Raw genomic sequence first — 19,686 nt, 5'->3', positions numbered from 1 at the left:
GTATGTAATTCAATGTTGGAAAGTAGTTCCAAGACAAGAAATGCTGTGTTCTGCACTCTTAAAGAGATCAGTCACCTTTTCCAGCCTATTGAATAATTTGCAAAGGGCAAATAGATGTGTTACTAGCTCCATTGATTATCTTGATGACAATGTATAAAATGACTATAGTCACTAGGAAAAATGATACCCAAGAGATACAGTAGCTTTGTAAAACTGAAAAAGAAATTCTTCTATGGTAATAGCTGAGTATATAAGGGGTGGAAAGAACAAAAGTTTCCAAGGCATAGTGGATAGGTGAACAGTTAAAAGCACCATTCTTTTCAGCTTCCAAGAAACCAATGTTTTACATTTCTCTGGGGTATACAGATCTCCTTCACACATTTCTGCTGAAGTTACCCATTTCATATTAAGGTGATTATCATTTTGTGAACTGTCCATGGGCAGATAGCAATTTTAAAGAAAATGTTTGTTATTCAAACCTGGAAGTGAAACCACTGTTTCATTAATTTTCTAGATAGTAGCAGTAATAGTACTCTACTATGAATAGTAGATTTGAAGTTTAAGATCTGTAATCTTAAGATCTTAGTTGCCTGACTTTTGACTCTATTATTTATGGTACGATTTGAGCAGAAAAAAACTGCCACTCTCCTCCCAAAACAAATGCACTTTGTAATTAGAGGAATTTTATCTGTATGTATAAAACCCATATGTTTTTCTTAAAAATCAGAAAAAATCTATATTCTTATAGTGCTCAAAAAAATCAAGTAAGGAGGGGTATAGAAATTATGATGGAAAGTTCTGCTTAGAAGCAGATTAATTATTTTTGTATTTAGTTTATTTTTCACCATACACACATGCAGCAGAGGGTATTTCCTAGAGTCTTAGGCCTGGTTGAACTGTGATTTGTGTTTTACAGCTGGATATCATCAAATGTTTCTCTCCCCTGATTCCACTTTAAGATATGATGCTCTGGAGTTACAAAAGGCGTGTGCTACTTTGGACTAAGTGAAATCTAATAACAGCTTCTACTCAGCAGATGACACTTTAAAAATGGAATCTGAAGCAGTTGTTTGTAAATGAAAGCTGAAATGAAAGTGGAGGGCTCCCATGCCTTTTGTTCCTTCTTTCCCTGTGATTTTTTTTCTCTTGGTCAGAAAAATGACTAAATTCACAGGTGCTTTTTTGAATATCTGTCTGGAGGGCCAGCTGTGTAGTGCTGATCTGGATTAGAGCCACATTTTTTCTACTTTTGAGTCAGTTTCATTCATCTACATGGAAAGAAAAGCCTAGAGCTGTTGCAATGATATGAGGAGTGTGCTGAGAATTACTAGCTCAGAGCAATACTACTGGGTGGGGAACTGGCTCTTTCCTCATGACTTTGGCTCCTCCACAAATGTTGGAGGACTGTATTGGACCTGAATGAGTGTTCATTTTGTAAACATTGGTGGAATACTCATTATAGTATGATTGCTGGAGTTGGAACATTTTGAGAAGAGTGGTGTAAAATAAGCCCTTATTTTCAGCAGACTTTATGAAGTGAATTATTAAAGTTACTGATGTGTTTAGGAGAAAGCAGAATTGCATCAGCAGATGTCTGATGCTAGGGACTGACCTGCATACCTGCATGCAGTTAGTGCATTTGCAATCAGGTTGATTGGAGGGATAATTGTGCAAACAAATGGTGACTGATTGTAATATCTCTGGGAAGGAGGTAAGCTTGGGTAGGTACAAGGAAAGCATATTGTTTGGATGTTTCTCTGTCATTGATGGTGGCATATTTGACCATAATTCTTGAATAACTAGCTTTTTGGTGATTCTCTTGATTCAGGTGTGGGATTCATCTATCCAGTGTACTAGTTGTCCTAGACTTACTTCCTAGCTAATAGAAGCATAAGGAAGACATCTTAAAAGAGATCATGTACGCCATGCCCTACAATTATTCCAATGTCTCCACTGACTATAAGGGCATCCCGCTTTATAAGTGTGTGGAAGTTTGTTTTGAAATCTAACCTGACAAGAAATAGTGTGAATGTGTCTTCAAGTGGTGTTAGTAGCTTGGATCACGGACGTTGTCAAATTAGCAAGATCTTTTTCTCCTTCATTTTATTTTCTCTTTCTTTCTTTCCTTCCCATGAGCAAAGTTGTACAATATTTGCTTTTAAGCAAGTTTCAGTGCAGGACCAGCAGAGAAGATGAGCCCACTGCTTCTCAGGCTTCTCATCGCCTTCATGCTTGGGCTTTTGAAGGAGGATACACACTAGAAAACAATAATGATATTCTTAGTGAGACTGAAGGGAGAGGCAAAGCTGGTGGGAAAGAAGAAATTATTGGTCTTCATCTGCTTTTGTCTTTACCTTGACATATTATGAAATAATCTGAGTTGTATCGAAATAGCTGTTTTTAATAGAGAAAAAGCAGATGAGGCAGCTGAGAATGTGCATCTGTGATTTTTGGCACTGAGAAGTATTTATTAGATGGTCTGATTACCTGGGTCCGAATTCTGGTGTACTTCCTGGTTCCTTTGATAGGTTCTAATACAAGGATTAAAATTTTAGATGTAAAATTTTAAATACTGATGAGTATATTGACACAAAAACACGATTGAAATTCTTTACTATGAGGGTGGTGAGGCACTGGAACAGCTTGCACAGAGAAGCTGTGGATGCCCCATCCATGGAAGTGTTAATGGCCAGGTTGGATGGGGCTTTAGGCAACCTGATCTCGTGGGAGGTGTCCCTGCCCATGTCAGGGAGGTTGGAATTAGATGATGTTTAAAATCCTTTCCAACCCAAACCATTCTGTGATTCTATGATTCTAAGATGTATTTGAATGCCTGTGCTGGAAACATGTCATCTCCTTTCATGAGAAACCCAAGAAGGTGAAAGGAGTTCAATAATTAACCAAGGTGACAATAGTTTTGAAACTTGATCTTTGAAACTTGGTTTTAAAGTCTTCATTTAATTTACAGAAGCACAAGCTTGAATTGTTTGACTCCAAGGGGTAGATATGCAATGCTTCATGCTACTTGTAGTGAACTGACGTCTGACATGTATGTTTGTGGTCTGGGAAGCAGTACAAGTTTTTAAGACCAGGGTGTTCCCTAGCATGTTATCTGGCCAATTGTATTCTTACATAAAGGATATTTCAGTTGTGCTAGTTGGAATTGTCACACATTAACCCTGTTAATTTCAGAACTATACCTCACTTCTTTCTTTCCTTTCCTCCCTTTTCTAGTTTTTGTACTTTACATATGGGTGTGTCTTGTGGATATACGTTTTTGGAAAGTTAAAAAAAAATCTAAAGAAAATGCTCTGAATTCAGATACTACTTTGAGGGGAAAAATTATATTGAAGATATCATGTTTTTACATAAAAAGTGTTGCCAAGTTTGCACCAGACAATAAGAGGGTGAGACACTAAGAAATAGTGGACAAGATATTTGATGAGCACTGAAAACACAGGCATCAATTCTTGACAGAGTTTTTTGGTATCCATCCAAAACGCATAAGTTAGAGATCAGCGTAAGGGACTAGTCATACTGAAGTAGCCACTCAGCATTTCATGGGTATTGAAAAGCAAACTAAAAAAGAAGACAAAGAGTCATATAAAAATGTATATCTTTGGAAGTAAACTCTATGTGGGTCTGTAAAGATTCTGATGTTTTGTCTTGTTAGCATGTCAGAGTTGCAGGTGTGCATGTGTTAGCAGATCATCTGAGCAAAAAAGCTGTTTTCTAGTAGCAGGCTGTTCATCTTTCTTGAGGTATTGTTCCTTGGCAGAAGAACTTTGCTGCTGGGTTTGTCCAGCAGCAGGTAACACAGTTTTGTCTCTCGGAATTCAGAGGTTGGAGACTGTTAGTGAACGAAGAGGTGCCTGCAGCAGTTCAGTTCCCTATAACTTGTTCTATGTACTCGTTGTAATTCCTGTTCATTAGAGATGTGTCTATCAAAATTGTAGCATATGATACCTTGAATTAAGTAAGAATTCAAAGTAATGTCCTTACTGCTAAACTGTAAATGTGTTGTTTGTATGCACTGAAGATATTTTCCGTGGGTAAAAATTTCCCATTGTAGAAACAGCAAAAAACAGAACACTGATTTTTAGAAAGAACTGTCCTTAAGTAATGTTTCTTTTCCTCAAAAACATGCTATGTCACAGAGGTTTGGAAGTACTCAGTGCTTTTACAAAATGTAGGCTTTAACTGTGTTCAGAGTCAGAGAGATTAAGTTTCAAATTAATACTCTAATATGAATTACACAGATTTTGGGGGAAAGTTTTTTTATCTTCTTTTCTTAAAGAAGAATCAGTGCTGAACAGTATTGAATTGTTCAGTATAATATTCTTGTATCAAGATAACTGTCCTCACTTAGGATGTTTAATACAATTAAATTCCCTGAGCCACCATTCAGCTACGTAGTGCTTTTGTATAATTTCTCCTTTCCAATATTGTGTGAAGCTGGAGTTTTGTTCTCTACTGACTGTTATCAAGTGAATACCAGTTTGTGCATGGAAAATTCACAGCTACTTGTTTTTGCTTTTTTTTTTTTTTTTTTTAATTTTGGCAGCTGCATGTGGGAGCTAGGAGGTAAAGATAATGATGATCAGGAAATAAGTGATGAGTGTTAGTTTGTCTGTGATTGTGGTAGGGGTGTTTAAAGACGCAATGTCACCATCTGACTTGTAAACTTTATGCAACCAAGGTTTTCTACATACAGGAAGGGCTTTGCTCAGTCAAAATACTCCAGGAAGGAAGACATATATTTTGTAACAATATGAACTCAAATATAGCTTTCCTGAACATTGTTCAGTGTCTTTTAGTTTTGTTGTCTCTGACCTTGCTTACTTGAAGATATCAAGGATTATGTCAAGCAATCTTCCTTCTGTTGTTAGTTTTCATTTACATTCAGCTTTGTTTTTCTTGAAAGAAACTGGGGGAGCAGTAGCAGTCTTGGAACAATGAAGCTCAGTAATCCCTTAGACTTGGTGATACTGTTTTGAATATAAATGGAATGGGACTTGATCAACAAGGGTGCTTACCACTTGTCTAGATAATGTGAGTCTTGCTCTTTTTAATTACCAAGCAGTGCCAAAACCACGACTCACTTTGCAGAAGCATAAAAATACATTTACTAATAAGAATGGATGTTCCCTATTGGCTACTGTTCTTCAAATGATCTCTTCGTTATTCAAATGAGATCAAACAGGTTTTCATCTCATCCATATGAGTTATTGCTTTTGGAGTAAACTAGGAAACTATGCTTTCCTAGAAAAGGACAAGAAAAAGAAAAAGGAGTCTTGCAGTGGATGTGTCCACATAGAAGCTTCATCACCAGATGGGATGTAATGTCAGCTCAACTGACTTCCTTTAAACCACATATATTGCTAATGATACTAGTCAACTCCATAGAAGAATACAGTTGAGCAAAGCTGTCTGCAAAAATGAGGTACATTAACTTGTTCTGAGGTGCATGTAGGTAAAGCTAAACCATGTCTAATATTCAGGCTGGCTAATAGAAAGTTACAGTGTTGTAATTGTGTTGCACTGTTAGTTTAGTGGCTCAAGTATAAACAGATCTACATACTGAAAAAGCATCTTTTTATTTATGAGTCATTTGGTATAGGAATAATGGTTATGGACTCATGTTGTATAATTATAAATACTGGGAAAGTTGCTGTGGTACAGTTATCAAAGTTCTTTCCAGCAAATAATTATTGAGAAACTATTATCTTGCTGCTTAGCCAGATTTATACTGTTTAGTCCCTTGTCACTTTATTAATGATATTAAAGGTAGGAGTTTTTTGATATTATGTAGGCCATATACATGGAGGTTTTTTTACTGCCATTCCCACTAGAATACCACTTCCTTTATCTGGGTCTGGGTCTGGAACTGATGATTTAAATTGCAATAAAACATTATGGCTGAGGAATTCCACTCTAGGCCTGTGATTTAGCTGTAATTTTGTTTATTTCTTTCTGCTATTGAATTTGAGGGTGAGGATTTTTTAGTGTGTTCAGTGATTTGGCTGGAGGAGGAGCTCTGTTACTGGGGGAATGCTACATTTCATTAGACCTAAGTTTAGCAGAACATGGCTATGGTTTTGCAGTGACCACTCCCACATTACTTTGCCAGTAAAGCAGTTAATTAAAAATGGCCATGCTCATCTCGATTTTCATCTCCATTTGAAAAAGTTAGATTGTCGGTAGCAAGATTAATATGATTGGTGTGGGATTAATTCTCGAAGGATTAGGGCTAATTCATTTTTGCTTAGTTTAATTAACAGAGAGTTATTTATTTATTTATTTATTTTTTTCCCATGCTTTTTTTTTTAATATTATAGATAATAATCAATCTTAGAGAAGGTCTCTTTGTGTTTTTGTATGCATTTGTTTTACTGTTGAGGATTAGTTTTTCAACTGACTAGTTATGCAACTAGAGATGTAGTTATTCAACAGAGATTCTAGCCAGGGCCCCGGGCAAAACTACAAACTCTGCTGCTGTTCATGCAGGTTTCTGTCTTTTAAACTGTACCCATTCATCATTTTGCTTGCTGTAAAACTAGCAGCACAGTATGTCTTTCCAAAAGCAAAATTTCTGCATTATGGAGAAAAAAAAAAAAAAGCCAATAGTACTTGGAGAGAGTAGAAAGCAGCATCAATTAGTAGTATCCACCACAACAGCAGTTCATGTAATCTTAGGACAAACAGGCTTGCAAAACAGGTCTTGTGATAAGTCTGACAGATGTTTTGAAAATACTGAAGAACCTTTCTAGCCATGAGCAATATATGTTTAGATGTACAAAAACTGCTTTTTATATGTTAAGAATCATGTTCCCTTTTTTGGTACCTGAAGAGGTGGCAGGTGGTCACAGATGAGTTTGTGGTGACAAGACTCCATGGGTGATGGCAAACATTCTGCAAAAGTATTGCCAGGAGCAAAAATTTGTATCTAAAACTGGAGTCAATGTCCTGAGCTTACTCTGAAAGATCAGCTTCTTTAGGGCACATAAATGCTATTGGGTCTTTTAAGAACATTCCCGATTCCATGTACATCAGAAACACTTGAGATTTCTTTTGGTGTAGCTGAGCTTAACTGGACTATAGACAAATGGAATTATTTCCTGATGTTCTGTTCTGTTATGAAATGTATGTTTTTTCCAAACATCAAAGATCTTTTATGAGATTATTGTTTTAATGAGAAATTATGGAAGGGAGAAACAACATGTGTGAAACTCAAGTTTAAAGTAGTTGCAAAAGTATTATGAATCCTTAAATCTGTTTTACTGTTTTATCACATTTACTGACTTGTTTGCAGCATATCTCAAAAGTATGATTTCAAGTTGTTAGGATATGCAAGTCGATGTAACATAAATTTCCTGTAGTGAGCTTTGCTGGAATTGTGCAAAACTTAAAATTGGCAAGTGACTTGCTGAATCTAGGCAGGGTTTTGATCATTGGGTGAAAAATACAAACTCAATACATTTGCAGGGAAATGAAGCAAGATCAAAGCAAGATGTAATGAGTCCCACCTCCATTTTGTGTCTGATTTCTGTTGTTGTGGTTCACTTGCTGTGCAATGCTCCAGAAGCTTTCTTTGTTGATAGCCCTTTATCAGGGCTCTGTTGAAGCTTGTCTGGGGGCTCATCTGGCCTGTGTGCTGAGGTCTGCTTTTTGTGGAAACAAAGTGAGATAGGAAGTATATAACTTTGCAGAATTAATTTAAAAGTAAATATTCTTTAGCCTGGGAACTGTTATGCAATCTTCAGCAACATGGATGTAAAGGGAACTTACATCCATGAACTCTCAGGGAACAGAGCCTCTTGCATTTGCTCAGGACTGAGGTACAGTGTATCTTGCATACCAGGTAAATATTGTGAATTAAAGATGGTGGTTCATATAGTCCTTATTTGCAAGCAAGCAGATTCAGGTCTCAGTCACTGATGGATCTCTTTCATACTGTTGCACTTTTATGTATGTCCTGAGAAAAATGATTAGGTGTAACTTTGTACTTTGCTTTCTGTCCATGAGTTCACCATGGACAGCGTTGTCCTTTCCTATGCATATCAGTCAGACACAGAGGAAAGAACAGAAGGAAGTTCAGGACATCCTTCCTTTCCCCCCTGTCAGATTGTAGCAGACCTGGTGCTCTGTTATCTGAGTAATTGCAAAGACTGAAGACTGAGCTTTTCTAGAGCTCCACTTCCGCTGAAAAACAGGCCACTTTCTGGCAACTGCCTGGTTTCTTGAGGAATTAAGTCACATGTAGTCATGTTCTGTGTGTGTCAGTGTGCCAGTTTCTCTTAGTAGCTGTTGAGCCCCTTAACTGACTTTAACAACATTTGGAAGAGAAAAGGTAATCTTAAGACATGAAGTTCCTACAAGTTTCACAAAAGTGGGCAGCTACATAAAAGAGATTGCTTTCACTGAGGGAAGTGTTTTAGGAGGAGCTTAGTTAGTGGGAATTTCACAAGGAGAGAGTCGTTTAGTACCCCAGTTGCTGTTACAGGAGAATAATTAAAGTTTGTTTTTCATTAGGCAGGAACCAGAAACCTTGACCCCTTGGGCCTTCATAGTTTCCTTACTTACCTTTTAAAAGTGTCAATAAATAATGCTGTCTTCATGCATCTTGTCTGCAGTGGTGAGTCTCTCAAATGAGTATCAACTATACTATACAGAAACTATATAGAAAACTATATAACTATATAGAAACTATATAGAAAACCTGTCCTGTCATATTAAAAGCTTAAAATGGACTTCAAAATTGAGTGGAAGATGAATGTTCCTCTTTTTTTTTTATTTGTTTTTTTTTTTTTTTTTTCCTTATGGAGATGCAGATGCAGATTTATCGGCAAGGATAGGGTATTTGGTATTTAGCCCCTCAAATGCACAGTCTGACATGGCTTGTGTTCTTGCACCCCATGGGAAGTCATTGCTTCTCCCCTGTCTGTGTCAGAGTGTGATTCCCTGTGAGGAAATAACCAGTAACGGGAGCAGCCTCACCAGTTTATGTAGGTATAGTCTCTGTTCTTGCCTTGATTTCTGAGTTGGATTTGGGTACTTCAGGCTCTCCAGATTTTTACAGTCCTAGTAAGCAGCTTGGATTGTATCTAGGGCCTGGGAGACCCATGGTCTATCTCCATTTCTGCCATGAACTACTTTGCTGCAGGCAAATTGTGGATCCGTATTATAATTGAGTTTTGTCATCTATAAGACAAAGAGAACATTTGCTTCCTGTGTAAATAAATGAGTGAAAGGTATTGGATGAAGCATAGGCATTATTAGCCATACTATTTTTTTTTTCATATAACCATTAGTAAAAAAAATAGAAACCATTTAAATGTTTGGACGTTTCAGTGCAAAAGTCGGTGTCTGAGATAGAAGTATTAAATGGTTTTTTTTTTTTTTTTTTTTTTTTTTTGTGTTACAATCCCATATTTAGAAACCAGTTGATTTATTTTAGCTAGCATTTCATAACTGCTCTCTGATTTTGAAACCAAAACTATACAGTCAACCAAAATGGTTTTATTTGCTTACTCATTTTTTCAGTACTATCTGGTCTCTCACTGTCACTGCAGGGATGCTTACTTGTGTGGCTTTTTGAATGAAGAAGTTGTGAAGTGATGCTGAAAATATGCCACATTTTTCTGGCTGTTTTACAGCAGAAAATATAAAGGGATGGCTTTCTTTTCTTTGCTTAACCTATTACCTACAGTTGAAGCAGCACAGCAAACAGAATTGAGAATGAGAAACATATACAGTTACTGTAGCTTAATTTTAACACTTGCATGGCAATCTAACACAGGGATTGTTGTTATGTACTTGGGAAGTTTTTGGACTTCTAAACTGAGTGCAACTATTTGCATATGACTCATATGGTCCCTATTAAGGTAGTCATTAGAGACTGCATTGTCTCTTAGTGCACAGTGTTTTTGTGAGGTTAGACAATGCTACTTTAGCGTCATTTTACAGAGGGACAAAGAAGGAACAGAGATGTATAACTGAAGAGCCCATGCAGACTGTGTTGGCAGCACCTCCCTTTCTTGAGTGTCTGCAGGGCAAGCCACCACAGTTCCTCATGGTGGTCCGGCGTGGTGCTGCATGGTGCAGTGGCTCAGAAACTGATTCCTGAAAAGTACAGATCATGGTGCTGGAGTGGGAGGAGTACAACAGAGCATAGAAAACCTGTTATCTCTGCAAAGTTAAACCACCCTTGCTTTTTGGTAATATGACCTGAATTCCCAAATAATTTTGTAATGATTGTAGCTGCAGTTCAGGTACAGACACTTTAGTAGTACCAAGAGAAGAGGGAAAAAACAGGACTTGCATATACTTCACAGGGAATTCATGTGTATCAAGTCATCTGTTTACTGCAGAATAACACACACAATTTCAGGAGTTTTTAGTGACTATAGGGATTTCAACAGTGTTAAAAATCTGTCTTTAAACAACTTACTGTAGTTCACATAATGGCTCATGTCCCTCCAGATACAGACTACATGCTTTAACTCTGCTCACAACATAAAATGAATGACAAATGACCCTTCCTTTCCCTCTTGCTGTTCCCTCTGTTTTCCATCAAATGTCAGTGTTACTACAGTATCTGCTGGTGTTGCATCAGGGCACAGAACAGGCATCAGACTTCCTAAAATAGTACTGGACCCAGTCTTCAGTCCTGTTTGCAATGTTACATGTTAAGTTCATTCTGAATTGAGTTAGCATGGCTGCTGCTGCAAATCTGAGGACATCTGTTTACTGAGGAGTTTTTTAGCAAACACTTTGGTATGTCTCGGGAGTTTACACAGAAATGAACTGCTAGGTGTAACTAGGTTTTTATCAGCTGCTATATCACCAAAGCTGTAATTCAACTTTATGTGGTTTAAAATCAGTGACTCACAAATGATCCTATTCTTACAGTAACATAAAATTCTAAGCCAGAAATGTAGTGTCCAGTGTGCATGTTAATATTAATATAGCAGCTTAATATCTGTTGCATTGAACTGGTGAAGGGAATTGCCTCAACTTGGCAAATTCCAATAGTACCCATGTTCACCACGGTGATAACTGCCATTAATGTTTGCAAAAATCAAGAAGCATTTTTTCCAGCAGAATGTATTAGAAGATTGTTTAGCTTTCCATGGCCTCTGAAGTTCAGTTGTATCTATACGCGTATAAATGTATACATGCATAAAATCTCATTGCCAGCAGAATTTTGTTGTAATGGACATGAAAAGTATACATTTTTTAAGTTCCTCCTGTAAATACTGAGCACACTAAAATAGTTTGTATTTGTTCATTGCTACATACATATTTCCTCTGAAAGCTAGCTCTAGAAGGATTTATTTGGAGTAGATTTGCCTTCTTCATTTTAGCCCTTGTCCCTGAAGAGTTCATGATTAAGTAATGTGCTCTGACATAACTCATTGCTTATGGAATAGGATAGTAAATAAAGGTTTTGACAAACTGTATTAAAGCCATAGTTCTTGAGCCAGATCACTGCATAGAGCAGAGTGACACTGCAATGTTGTAATAATTTCTAAGGATTAAACGAAGCTCTTTATCTGGAAGATACAGTACACAAATAAATCTTTGCAAGCCAGTTTGCAAAGCATTTTGGTGTTTGAATCCCATGATGCCAGTTCCATGCGCTGCTCTTGAATCCTACATTTTCCCTTGCCCTGCCCAGTGCCTTCCCTTTATCTCTGTTTCTCTCTCTGCCACAGAGGTAGGAATTCATGAGGTGACTGACAGCGTCTGAGAACCAGTGTGGAATCTTCAGTGTATTAAGTACATCTTTTTTCACACATTGTCACTGATGGCGATGGCTACTTGGGTCGTGAGGTGCATTTAAGATGTTGGATACATATGGTTAAGTTTTTGCAGGATTAGGATTTCCACCCACCTAGTGTTTCGAATTTGTCTAATACACAGGAGTTATGGGACTGGCTCCTGTTGCCATTGCATAACATTGGTTTCAGGGAATGCTCCCTCTCTAAACTGGTTTTCCCCCAAAATGGATTATGTTTACAACTAAGTAATTGTTAAAATATAGCTCAGGAGTGGTGGAAGGCAAAGTCCACTTCCTAGTAGTAGCTTCTGCGTTAGTAAAATTCCAATGCTACTAAATTTCTGATTTTTATAGTGTAGTACCTGGTGTCAGGCTATATTTTCCTCCCTGTTCTAGAATTGCTTAATACAGTAGCTTCTATTGCCTATTGGAGATTAATATTATGTATATAAACTATTGTTTGAATCTACAGTTACTCTTTACATTTATCTTTTCTTGCTATATTTTTTAGGAAATTAACAAACATTTAATAATAGTTATGTATTTGGGGGTTTTCTGTTAGATTTATTCAGCCATTTTTCATTTTCTGGCCAGCTGTTGATTTGAAGCCAAGAACGGAGATCTGTAATTATTTGAAAGGACATCATGTATTTATTATTTTCAAGCCAAGTGAGTAAATCTGTCCATTATTCAGTGGCACGAGTGTAAACTATACTTTATGATGTCGTTAAACCAGCAAGATTTTTTTTTCCACATTCATTTCCTTCCTTACATTTTGTGGTGTACTATTTTCTTTTGGCTGAATTCTGTAATAGAAATGCACAACAGCAAATCTGAGTAGGAAGTGCAAGTGTTTCTGTGAGAACACTCCTCTTGGCACATGTCTTAGTAAAGGAATGGTGAGATACAGTAACAAATCTGTTTGATATGTTAAATGAAAAAAGCTCAGAAGCATTCCACCGTATTTGTAGGTTCATAGCTGATAATACTAAGGCTTTCTTTTAAATGTAATGGTGAAACCTCAGCAGATAATTATCTTAAGGTTTGGAATATTATTTGAAATTCATCCAGACAGTTACACCTTTAAATTATATAAAATCTGACTAGATATCATACAAGATGTTTGGGGGGAGGGGCGTTGTTGTTGTTTCGTATCTTCTGCCTCCACTTCAACTGGAAATGCTGTAAGAAGAGCCTTTCTCATTGTATATTATTTATAATTATTATTTCAGCATTTCTCATTCCAGTCTGGATGGAGGTTATGACAAGGATGATCATTCAGTCTGAACTGTAATGAAGCATGTAATTATGTCTAAGGAAATTTCTTGGTTGAATCTTTAAAAAAATAAGAAGATGCTTAAGACATCTTTATTTACTGAAATGTGCCACATAATTAGTAGTACCCTGGAACAGTGATTCTAAATTCTTAATCAGGATTGTGGAGTAGCAGAAATAAGCGCCCCTGAAGTATTTATTTCCTGATTTATGCCAAGACTTATTTATGCTACATAGAATTTCCCTCTATTTTCTGAATACTCAGTAGACTCAAAATAACAAAAAATAACTCATATTGTGTGTACCTGGCTGTTTGAAAGCAAGACCTTTCCATCGTTGTATTATATCACTAATAATGCAGCTAATTTATGTAAAACTGGATAGTGTAACTGAGATGATTCTTGTTTGTTTGTTTGTTTTTTCTTAATTCCTGATCCATCTCATTAAGCAATAGCAAAACATCCCTGTCTGCATGTGTGCAAAGTCTCAGGGGTGGTCTGTCCGTGAGTGCTGGATAGGGGGCATTCTCTTACTGGAACTGCCAGTGGTCTACTGCCAGTGGCCTTCAAAAGCCTTCTTCTGAATAACATGATATATGGTACTCTGCAGTATAAGAACTGTTTGGGATTTCTTGAAAGAACAATTTTTCACTGGAAAGTGCTTGTTTGTGGAAGCTCTTAGTGAAGCAATCTATTTGGTTTCTTGGCCTCATTGTTAATAGAAATATGGAGGAGGGAGTTGTATTTTTTTGTGTTTGTAAATCAATCATCTCTGTGGTTTTTCTGTGCAGGGAGCTTGAGGAAAAGGGAGAAAGAAATCACTGTTTTCCTCCCTAGGGATGTGGGAAAATGTAGATAAGATTCAAACCCTCCACTTTGAGTGCAGTTCCCTGAGTGGTAGGTGACTACATACCGTGAGATGGGTGAGATGCGATACATCCAGATGTCTATTTAAATAGTGTGAATGGGCGATCCATGAAGCACTGTCCCATTAAGGCACATGTGTGCGTTAGTGTCCCTGATAATAAATAACCATTGTCCAGGTTCTTGGTTCTAAGTATATATATATCTTGGTTATAAATATATATATATATTTGCAAAAAACTAACCACGTGATTTTTACTATCTGTTTAAGTAGAAACATAAAGTACTGGGGAAAAAGTATTTTCACTCTGAAAATTATAGTATTGTTCTAGAATATTTTAAATATTTTAGACAGTTGTGTTACAGCTCAGAGAGTGCTTCAAAGAGCATTTAAGTGTTTTTTTTTTTTTAGTTCTTTGAAAGTGAATACTTTAAATAATATGCATTATGACCAAGTAGTTGGTTCCTTAATAAAATTTACAGTGATTCTCCTGAGCATACCAGTGGAAAGCATATCTTTATATGAATTACAGTGCTCAGACTATGCTTAGTTTTTGTCCTTAAGTAGTAGCCTAGTAAACTGAGATGAAACTCATGGCTATATTCATTTTTCAACCCACTAGTCACAAAGCTTGTGATATGGCTCCCAGTGAATATACCTTTTCTGAGTATTAACTAATGAAGGTCTTTGTAGCTAGCCTAAAAGAGATCAAAATGTGGCTCAGCACAGAGAATAATAATGTTCCCACACGTCCTTATAATCTGAGATGTGAAGTATTGGAGCTTGTACTACTGTACTGCTTTCCAATTACTTGTTCTGGGAATAAGTAGAAAATTGCATTTTTCTTTTCCTTTCACAAAGTGTGTAATTTTTATGCATTTGTGTTGAAGTACCTCATCAGGCCAGGATTTCATTGTGACAGGCATTTTATTTTACAGAAGGAAAGTTTTTCCTACTCTAGCCTTTACAATTTGAATAAAGGGCATTACATAAAGCATAAGACAATGAAGCATAGGAAAATAAAATTTGCATTAAATATTTATTAAACACTACCTCCTCTCAAAAACAAACAAACAAGCAAAAAACCCACTTGCAAACCAATTGATCAACTACAAAACGCCCATGCTATTGTAATTAGAATTCAGTTGCTCCCTTCTAAAGCAGCTGTTACACAGTACCATGCAGAGAATTTTTTGTTAAAATGTGAGCTTTCTGTTGCAGTGTATAAACTCTGAATTGCTAAATTGCACCAACATTTGAGTGAATTGAGCTTTACCGTCAGACACATAGTTCTCAAACAGCTGAATTTTTGTCTTATTTACATTCTACAATTGAAAGGAAAAAGAGTTACAATGCAGGTAACCTTTTTGTTTTAAGAGAGAGTGTTAAGAGAAAGTTGTGAGGAATTCAAACTATTAAGATAATGTTTATATTCTATTTTGTCTCTTAGGGAATCAGTCTTTCAATATAATATAACTCCCTAATTATTTTTATCTGGCCTTTTGGCACCATTTAACCAGATTTTTCTGGCTATGTTTGGGCTTGAAGAGCAAAATCAGTGGGAAATATTTTTGATTACACCACCTAACATTTAAGAAAAAACAAACCACAAAAAAAAAACAACAACCAACCAAAAACCAACAACCAAACAAAGAATTTGTGGAAGAATAGTGAACTTCCTATACGACTTTATGACCATCCAGGGGAAAAAAAAAAAAAAAAAAAAAAAGGCATAATGAAATCTTTCACTTTAGGGTCCATTTCTGTGAAGTCTGCAGGTTACCTGGATTTGTTGTTTTTGTTACTCTGCACAAGCAGACAGGCAAACTGAGGTGGCTGCGGCAGCAAGGAGCTGGAGCAGCTTTGGTGGAACAGGCTTGCTTGCGAGAGCATGGCACAGAACAGGGCTGGAACAGAGCCTAGTGCTCTCTGGAGCCCTGCCAGGTATCTGTGCTAGACAGAACATTGACCTGTCTGGGCAACTCGATGCTAGCTCTGCCATGTCGGCATTGTAGTCCGTCAATCCTTGTAGACATGCCCTTAGAAGTATTTTATTTCAGGTCCTCTGGGACTGTCTCTTCCATACTCAGCTAGACATCTTTAGATTCTAATTTAGTCCAAGAACAAAGAGAATGGATGCAATGGGGTCACATGGAAGAATGGCACTAATAAAATAACAAACAGCTAATATTTGTGTTTTATTTTTAGCTTATTTCCTGTTTTTCTTTTTGGCCGTGGCTGCTGACCTTGTCACAAAAGCTTCCTTTCTAGTTGCTTTGCTTAAAAATATACATACATTGTGTCTGTATGCATCTGCATGACAGAGTATCAAGTTGTGGACTTGTGAGATTATCCCAGTATAACCTCAAATTCCCCAAGAATGAAAATGGGGCTGCAGAAGAAACTTCTTGGGAGGCCTCTTTTCCTTCTCTGAGAACGTTACTGTGCAGCCTGTATTCCCAGCCTGTGCTCTTGTAGCAGGGGCAGGCAGACTCCTTTCTCCTGAGAGACAGGAGTCTTCAGTCTTGACCCAGACACTGAATCTCTCCCCTCCACTACTTCATAGCAAAGGATTGAGTCAACATCTGTCCCTGGTGATACTTAATGTAAGAAAGAGTCATTCATCACAAGTTACCTTATTTAAGCATACTGAAAGGGAGGGTAGGGCTTTCAAATAATAATACAGAATGCTGTCCCTTGAGGTATCATGTGGTTTCTTGTTCTTTCCTTTCTATTTTTTCTTTCCCTTTGAAGTGAGTTTACTGAGTCACATAAGACTGAAAGATATATATAAAAATGCAACAGACAATAATTCAGCTTCCTTATTTCTTCCCCTATTCATGTACTGACAAGAAGTTCTTCATCTTCTTAATTTCTGACCTATTCCCCCATACCCCATTTGCTTCCTGATTTTTTTTTGGCTTACACCAGAAAACCCATCCAGTTACTCATTAGGGCTTATTGTTTGTTTTTATTATTATTATTATTTTTTTATTATTATTATGAGGGGGAGCCAATTCTCATAAATATGAGTTATCCTTGTACAAATAAGTTTCAGCACATGCTGTGTTGAAAAAAAAAAATTGTCATTACAAGGGTTTCCCAATCTTTCATGAGTATTGAGAATATACGTAAATAGGAATGATTTTTTTTTTCCCTGTTGGGCATTTGTTGGAGTTGAGAAGGTTGTCAAAGATCAAGGCTGTCAAAAGTTGACTTTTTTTGTGTTTATCTTCCCATTGTCTTCTTGCTGCCTTGGGTGCAACAGAACTGAAATTATTACACAGTAATGTATGCTGTGGCTCAATTCCAACATCATATCATCATTGTTGCCACAAACTCACGTCCAATGATGGGTGAGGCACAAATTATGCATATTTTGCTCAAAAAGTCCTGTTCATGCCACATTTGTGTGCAAGTTTTTTAATGATGCTGTAGATGTCTCTACTGAGGGGTTCTAATTCTGCAGTGCCTAAATGACTTTAGGAGGTCCTGGCTGTAGTAACTGTACCCAAAAGACAGGGTTTTGACCACTGTCTATCCAGAAGCTCAGCATTTCATATGAAATCTCTTGGTTGTATGAGTACAAGTGAGTCAGTTCTCCCTCTGACTCATTATGTTGTGTTCGATATCCACAGATTCCATTACAGTTCCTTCAGCAGAATATCTACATGGTAGACCAACCTTACAGATCACACCCATTTTTGGTTTCTGTAAGTATAATATACATATGTGTTCTATTTAAACTTCTCTTCATTTTGTTCTTTTCCTAGGTATTATGATATCTTTACCCAGTGCACAGAACACGAAGCCTTCTATGCAAGTTGCTTTTGGCCAAACCCCCTTGTAGAGGGCTTTATCACTAGAATTCATAAACAATTCTTTTCAAACTGTACTTCAGAAGAGGTTATCTGGGAAGATCCACCAGATGAAATTCTCATAACTCTGATCTTGATCCCAGTCATGTTAACATGTGCCATGATAACACTGGTAGTATGGTGCAGTAAGAGAAGTGATATCCTGGCGTAAGTTGTTCCCTCGGGCTTTCTTTTTCCCATTTCCTTCTTCCAAAAAAAAAACAAAAAACTAAGAAAGGAGGACAAAAAGAGAAATTCAACATAAAGATTTCAGATCCGCAAAAATGGAACCTGTGAGATGCTGAGATAGAGGCAGTGCTTCTGTGAACAAACAGCTGCTTTCTTCTGCCAAAAATAGTGCTGCTGACCTTGGCCATTGGTGTTGCTGGTGCAAAGCTCTCTACTACCATCGGGTGTCATCATCTTGGAATTCACAGGCAATTCTCAGAAACGGGAGTCTCTGAGCAAATGGACCCCTTAGCTGCAAGAGAGAAAAAAGTTACTTTCCCATGGGTAAACCTGTTTGGTAAACTAAGTTTTGCAAAACTGTATGTAAGTGTATGTACACACAGTATAACATTAACTATGGGGGAGGTGATATCTCTTGAGTTTTCATTCAGGACAGTTGAGGTTTTCATCTGTGAACCTTGTGATTTGGATGGAAGATCATTAGCAAAGGAACTGAACGTGGATATGTAAACAAGTGGCAACTTTTCTGGAGGATAGTTACAAACATCATTATCAAGAACTGGAAATATTGTCTTGGCAAATGGAATAATTTATGTGTCCAGTGACTATTCACACAGGAGAAAAGTCATGCCACATTATAAAATAGCTTAGGAAATGCCTTTGAGCGTGGTTAGTTGGAATTGCATGGCTTACAAACTCTGGGAAGGATACAGTTCTTACTTACAGAAAAACCGCGAGAGTATATTGGTTGGTTATAAGTGCACTAAGGAAGAAACTTTGATATACCAGACTCTTTATTTTTCACTTTTATAATTATTATTCTATTGTTCTATATGACTTGTGTTCACTGTAAACTCCCTGTTCTCACTTCAGTTTGTGCAAGTGACATCCTACAAATAAACACAAAGGTGTGATGTTGATTGAGGTGCCTTTCAGAGGATGATTTTGTACATAAAGCATTTTTCATCCCATGAAGAGTGTGGAAATTGAAATATGAACATCAAAAGAAGTATAAGCATAGCTTGGAATAGACATAGGAGGAAAGAGAAGAAAAATCCACTAAAAAGTTGTATCATATAAAGTTATTCCTATGTAACAATTTAAATAAATATGTCCAAAATAAAACAAATTCTGTGTTTGTATTATAAACCTTTCTTTTCTGTCATTTCACAGAATGGCTTCCAGTCAAAAGCTCTTCTGTTATAAGTGACCAAGATCTGTTACAAGTAACTGTTTGTTTTGCTATACCTTATACAGATAAATAAAATATAGTTTGAATGGAAAAGTAATGGTCTTTTATATCTACTCTAGTTAGATTTTCTCCTTTAAGATTCTGGCCTGGTGTTTGAAGTCTATCTGTACGTGGAGTGTTTTCCAGGTCTGAATCAAATTAAAAGTGCTCCCTTTATAAAATCGTTCATGTGTAAATACATAAAGAACACCTGTAGCTGTATTGTTTTGTTTTCACATCCTTTCACAAGAGTTGAACACACTGGGTTGTTTTTCCATTACCCTGTGTGGTAGAATGATTCATTTCATAAGGTGTTTCCTGTGTATTTTTCTCTTTTTTTTTTTTTTTTTTTTTTTCATTCTCTGTAAGCTAATAGAAAATTGCTCGTTGTAAAAGAAAAGTGAAATATATACTAAGGATTATCTTTTACTTTTCAACTTAACTGTTGTTTTATGTGTTAAAAAGTTCTTGTCCTCCAAAACCAGTGG

At 36.8% G+C, this 19,686-nt stretch overlaps 1 protein-coding gene across 1 annotated transcript in view; it reads left to right on the top strand.

Annotated features, from left to right (window-relative positions):
- Positions 1-19,252, top strand: part of RAMP3 (receptor activity modifying protein 3) — a 51,143-nt gene extending 31,891 nt beyond the window's left edge. Inside the window, 1 exon segment of the mRNA XM_040548708.1 lies at positions 17,695-19,252. Coding sequence (XP_040404642.1) covers positions 17,695-17,950 — 256 coding nt within the window. The 3' untranslated portion in view covers positions 17,951-19,252.
- Positions 19,253-19,686: the final 434 nt, after the last annotated feature.

This window comes from Cygnus olor, chromosome 2 (genome assembly GCF_009769625.2).
Source record: "Cygnus olor isolate bCygOlo1 chromosome 2, bCygOlo1.pri.v2, whole genome shotgun sequence".
NCBI lineage: Eukaryota > Metazoa > Chordata > Aves > Anseriformes > Anatidae > Cygnus > Cygnus olor.
This window is presented reverse-complemented; position numbering and strand designations above follow the sequence as displayed.